Raw genomic sequence first — 6258 nt, 5'->3', positions numbered from 1 at the left:
GTTGTTTTGTTTCCCTTTTTTTGATATGAATTTGGGTTTTTTTCTTATTTGATTATGTCAGTGTTGTTTGTTATTGATGACTGAATATTATTTAATAATTGATCGATAGTGTGTTTAGGTAATTAAGTGTAATGTTTGCCATATTCCTGCTGAAGTCGTTGTATAACCACATCCAATTTGCAAGCTTCAAAAACCATCGTCGATGATAAACTGGAAAAAACTATTAAAATCATCTATCTGATCGCAGTACCATCAAAGATGTCGATTCAAAAAAGGTATACATTTCTATTTTCAAGTATTATACGAGTAAATATGTATTCCATTAGAAGTGTGTCGTATCAATTATTTTTACACAACATTAAGTACTATTGTAATTAGAATGGTATTTTAGTTATCTCTGCAAATGTTATGATTTTTTTTGCTTTGTTTTTGGAGACTATAATTGTTTTTTGTTGTAGTTTATGTAAACTGATTGTGTAATGAATACCCATCGTTATCGCATACAATTATCAGCAGCGAAGCGCGCACCTCTACGTCTTGTTTTTGTACATAATCATATGAATTTGTTGTGAAGGATGACGGTCACCTCTAATAATCACGACTACATTAAACATTATTGTCGATTGTCTATTCCTGACAATCACTCATTTAGTGTGATTTATGCATGATCCGTTGATGATGATCTCGAATCTTGAATTCTTAATCTCTCCAACTTTTTCTTAATAATTGTCATTGCATTGTGAAAGCTTTGAGTAGTTGACTGTTTCTTTGAAACACGAAACTTGAACTAAATTATTCAAGAATGATAACTTCATTTTTGAACGCTCGTGAAATACTTGTTTCTTCTGGAGTTGGTCATAAACTAATCCTAACAATCTTCCCCTTTTGATGACTCATACTTCTTTGATAATTGAAGAATAATTTGATAAACTTATAACTTTTGATATTTTCTTTGATGCTTGAATACCGAGGAGTATGTATCAAGTGCCGAGAAGATCTTTGAAGCATACTCGGTAACTTGATCTTCATTAAGAGTTTAAAACTTTAGAATACACAACAGTAGTTGAAGATAAATCTTTCTTGAAATGCTTGGCTTAGAGAGAGTGATCTGGATTTGAGAGGCTTCTCAGTGACAAAACATATATCTTGTACTCCCTTTCGAATGTAGAATATTTGTGAATTCCATTTTACTTGCCCCTCAATCAGACAATCATCTTGAAATCCTGAACTCTTCTGATCTAACAGTGGAAGCTCTTGTTCAAAATACTTTCATGAAACAGACAAACCGATTCTCAGACTGCATTGCTCAAAATAATTTGGTGCGGCTTTCTCCATTTGCACAGCCTGTTTTGATCCGGTATTAACCGTATGACATTTCTTCCCTCATGATGAGTACGTGAAATATAGACATCATGAAAGCTGTTTTGTTTTCGGTATTGGTAGGTTTAGCCTTATTTTTTGACTATAAGAATTTGGGTGGTTGGAATAAGAATTGGATCACCATCTTTAATCCATCTTAAATGCTTATCACATGTTTGACTTATTTTACTAGGGCTTTTTATCTGGGCTTTAAGATAGTCCATTTTACCAGTAAAGGTAAATAGTGTAAACGAGGTCCGGAACAGCCCGCGCGATGCAGCGGGGTTGGACGGTGATGCTATTTTTAAGCATTAACGGGTCGATGATGAAGTTTGTATCCAAGCGACCCACACTTTTTAAACTTGATAGTCTACATGACTGCATAAAAAACGACAGAGTTAATATAATACTTAATAAAATAGGACTGTATAAAATATAAAAAAGACATCGTAGTAAAGTAAACTAATGAACTCAGTGATCTTCTTATAGTCCAACATTTTCACAAACATTGATAGTCATAAATTGATTGTTAAACAGTATTGAACATCTATGTAACAAAAACTGTATAACTTCTTGGTCAACATTAATAACTCGTCTTTCGAAGATCGAAACAGCTAAGTACTCCACAAATATCGTAAAGTGGTCAAATATAGCAATGTTAATTAGACACCCATAGAGAAAAGTGTCTCTCTCTACAATATAGTAAATGAAAGTGTCTTTCTCTACAATATAGTAAACGCAACCAAACAATCAAATAGAGATGCTACAGGTTAAACAGTCAAATATACATACCTATTTTTACTACAGGTGAAACAGTCAAATATACCAACTCTTTTTTCTAATAAACATAACTATTGGATGAGTTATTCATACAACTCAAATTGACTCAACTAATAATCTGTAAGAGAAAGAGTCGTCCCAATCACTAAAAACAGATAAAACGACAATCTGTCAAAGTAACCCTTTTCCCTAATAAACACAACTATTGGATGAGTTGTTGATAAGAGTTGAAACTTTTCTCTCAACTTTTTTAAATATTATTATTATTATTATTATTATGTTAATGTTAATGTTAATGTTAATGTTATTGGTGTTGCAATATGAGTATAAAACAACATAATTTTCCAAAACGAAATATTAACTATTTAAGCAACTTACAAATACTGTATGAACTGGGGTGTGGATTTCCACCCATTTGACTCATACACTTATTAGGTTAACTTGTTTTAATTATATCTGAATCGTGAAAGATTGAACATGAACATTCAAAGCAAATGGGTCAACGTTTTAAAGTATCATAAACAACAAATGGGGGAACATCCAAGGGCGGACCTATGTCGATTAGAAATATATAGACAATCAGAAAAGAGGAAATACCTGCGGACTAAGTCGATTGAACATGATCATGCATATTTTAACCACGGGGTTTAATATGCCTGCTCAATACATAAAGGGGGGTTTAAGGATCTTAGAACGTGGCTCTCCGGTCCGGCTACCGTGAATAACCCTGGCCGACATGATGATGTCGGCGGGGTGGCCAAGTGATTAAGTCCACCTCCGATAACGGTCGTCGATCAAGAGGCCCCAAATAAGGTCGTAGGTACTAGCTTACAAAAGACTAACATGTTAACCTTGAAGAGATGCTGAATGATGTTGTAATGTGTATCGTATGCGATGGTTACGTAATGTGCTGTGTCGGGTAAATGATGATTAGGGTTTGTATTTATAGGCAAACCCTAATTCTAGAACCGTCCCAGATCACGTTAATCGTATCCATAACTGACTCCCCCAAATCACGGATATAATTATGGAAAAGATATTTACTTGACAGCTAAGCAACCGCCGTACCGGGAACAAAGGCATTCGCACACCGCATACCGCACACAAGAACACGCATACGCACAATAGTGATTGTCCGCATACTCTTGCGGTGCGCCTGCGGGTGGCGGTATCATTATGTCCCCCCAGTTTGATGTTATATGGCGCGAGGCGTATGATATCAAACTATTAAGCGAAAGAAAAAACAAGAAAATGGCTAGCATTTAATATTCCGCGTGCGCCTCGATGCCATTAAATGCCTGTCACAATCGCAGAAGCCCATTCGGCGGACATGACATAAAGTGGCAGTGTGTCAGGCGCGTGCCAACCACGCGCGTACATGTAATCATACCCAACTGGCATCCACGCGCATAAATAAAGTGCTGGCCGTCGATTGCGTAACACGTGTACAGCCACGATCACACCACTCCATCCAATCTTCCCTATAAATACCCCATTTTGCAGCTCATTTTCACTTTCCTGCTTCAAGCTTCCTCGTTACGCTGCCAATTTGAATTCCGATCAAAAATCGAACATTCCGGCCACCATTTAAAGGTTAGTATTCATCCGATTACTCCTAGAAAATGACTAAAGCTAACGAGACGTATGTAGATAGCGTAGAGTCTGTTATAGAGCAGAAGCACATAGATTACTTAGTGAAACAGTATCCTCCCTTAGCCAAGTACAATCCGGTGCCCCCTTTGTCCAATCAGCGAGCCCACGAGCCACCGGAGAAGAAGGTGGCTATTTACGAACATGCTTTTAAGCATGGCAACTTTAGGGTTCCTCCCACTGATTTCTTCCTGGGCGTGCTAGATCACTTTAAGGTCGGATTAGGTCAGTTACACCCTTACGCTATAGGAAAAATAGTCTTGTTCGAGATGTGGTGCGTTGCACTCAAGAAAGTGCCCCTGGTGAAGGTGTTTTGCCATTTATACCGACTAGCCCACCACCACAAATCGTGGTTCACCTTCTTCGCTCGTCAAAACTTCACCAAGACCCCAAAATCGAATGCGGGGAATTGGAAAGAGACATTCTTTTTCGTCGACCAAACTGTGGTGAGTACAAACTTCCCGCAAACGCTGATATGGTTCGAGAAGGTGGAGAAGGATGTAAACAAGACCCCCGCCCTGGATGAGGATGAAAGGAAACTATTAGCGGAGTGTGCAAACGCACAGCTAGTGCATCGATCATATGGGAACGTAATGCTGCGGCTAGGGAAGATATCCGCACACTGGCCATGGGAGGATGTGCGCCCAGCCATAGTCGGACCGGATGGAAAGGGTAGGAATAGTATAATCGCGTACTAAACTGTTTTTGTATGTATATTATCTAACGCATGCGCGTATCTTTGCAGAAATGAGGATGAAGAAGGTGCTGACTGCGGAAGAGATTGCGGGAATCTCCTTCCGCAAGCAAGATGTGAACGTACAGCTAGAGCAGGAGAAAGCTAGCGAAAACGTGGAGCAATCGCCGGCGGCATCTGGCAACAAACGCAAAGCAGCTGAGACCTCTGCGGCTCAGCAGAAGAAGAAGAAGATGACTCCCAAACAAAGGGAGGACATGCGGAACGATAACTTTGTTCCAATCGAGCCACGCTCCGCAGAACTACTTCCCCCCATTACTGGTAAGCGTCCATTCCTTGCGCCTTTACCGCATACTAAAGTTCACGTTAGAACTATTTACTGATATGCAGAGCATGTGGAGGAGACGTAGCCGTCCACCCCGCGGGTCAACCCAGATCTCCAAGCTACCGCCACATCAAAGGATAAGACAATACACGTGGATTCCGATTCCACACCAACTCCTCCGCAAGGTAGCTTCCGCGTTGCCAACCTCAGCCAACTCACACAGTCTTCCGCGGAAAATGCCGCAGAGCAGTCTGCGTTCCTGCAGCAAATCTTTCCGGACGAATTCCGCGAGCAACTGGCCGCTCTACCGTTTAACCAGGCGCACAATGCCTTCATTCAAAACGGCCTTGTATTTTTCGGCATGTTTGCGGATCAGGCCCGCCGCTCTTCCAGCATATACCAGCTAGCTTTGCGCAAAGAGGTAGAGCTAGGACTACTGCAGGCGGGTGTAGATCAGGTCAAGAAGGATAGGGATGCTGCTGAGGAGGCGCGTAAGGCGGTTGAGTCGACCGCGAATGAAACCAAATCCGCGCTGATTGAGGAAAGAAAAAAGAGCCGTGAGCTGGTTGGTGCGGTTGAGCAGGCGAAGGGGGATGCAGAACGTTTGCGGTCAGAGCTTGAGAAAGTTACGAGGGAAAGGGATGACGCGGTAACCAACCGCGAGCTGGCAGAGGCGGATCTAGCGAAGCTGCGCACCGCACTCCCTACCATTGCGCAAAAGGTGATGGACTCAGAGCCTGTGTCCGACAAGTTCAATGCCTACGTTGATGCGGTCAGGGACCATGAAATCAACAAGGCTGTGCAGGAGGTAATCCAAGCTTGCGGTCTAACACCGCCGTTCCCCGACATCGTTCAAAAGAAGCTAAAAGAGGGAACGGCTGCAGCGTTAATGGAGGCGGAAGAAGCCATCAAGTCCATCCCTATCCCCCTAATCAACGCATTCGCTGCGGACCCGAACATGTCGATCGATGGGTTTTTAAAGGAGGATTATTAGTGTTGGATTGCGCCGTAAGTCCTATGCTTAGGTAGGTATTTGTATTTTTGCAGCCCTAAGTCCCGTGTTGGGCAGGCGTTACAAACAATTACCTCTTATGTAACAACTTAATTTGATGTATATATATTCCTGATATGCATGCGTAGTGTGTTTATTTGTTTATATATCGCGAATCAAAACAAAATGTGAACCGCATGCCCATGCGCATAGTTAACCAAAACTCATGCGTATGCGGGTAGTACTGCGTAAAATAAACCAATACTTTAACAATTAACCTTTAATAATTTAGACTCGAAAGCTACTGCGTTATCGCTTTGTCATGTACTAGAGGTGCACTATAGCTGTATGGTAAGCAACGCAACTAAAAACAAGCCAATGTTTTTATGCTTTGAGTTCCTCAAGCAAACCAATGCGAGAGTAATTACGCACAAGCAAACCAATGCTTGTAATTTTTTA

The 6258-nt window shown here is 41.0% G+C and overlaps 1 protein-coding gene across 1 annotated transcript; it reads left to right on the top strand.

Moving 5' to 3' along the window:
* The first annotated feature begins 4296 nt into the window (after window positions 1–4296).
* LOC139862992 (uncharacterized) lies at window positions 4297–5920 on the top strand. Its single transcript, XM_071851648.1, has 2 exons — window positions 4297–4804; window positions 4874–5920. Exon 2 carries the CDS (start codon window positions 5170–5172, stop codon window positions 5800–5802), a length of 633 nt encoding a protein of 210 aa, XP_071707749.1. The 5' UTR covers window positions 4297–4804; window positions 4874–5169; the 3' UTR covers window positions 5803–5920.
* Window positions 5921–6258: the final 338 nt, after the last annotated feature.

This window comes from Rutidosis leptorrhynchoides, chromosome 8 (assembly GCF_046630445.1).
Source record: "Rutidosis leptorrhynchoides isolate AG116_Rl617_1_P2 chromosome 8, CSIRO_AGI_Rlap_v1, whole genome shotgun sequence".
In the NCBI taxonomy this organism is placed as follows: Eukaryota; Viridiplantae; Streptophyta; class Magnoliopsida; order Asterales; family Asteraceae; genus Rutidosis; species Rutidosis leptorrhynchoides.
Note: the sequence above shows the minus strand (reverse complement) of the source record. Positions and strands in the feature narration are given on the sequence as shown.

Excerpts from the sequence above, each read along its gene's own strand:
- LOC139862992 (XM_071851648.1), top strand. The coding sequence starts at position 5,170 with ATGTTTGCGGATCAGGCCCGCCGCTCTTCCAGCATATACCAGCTAGCT.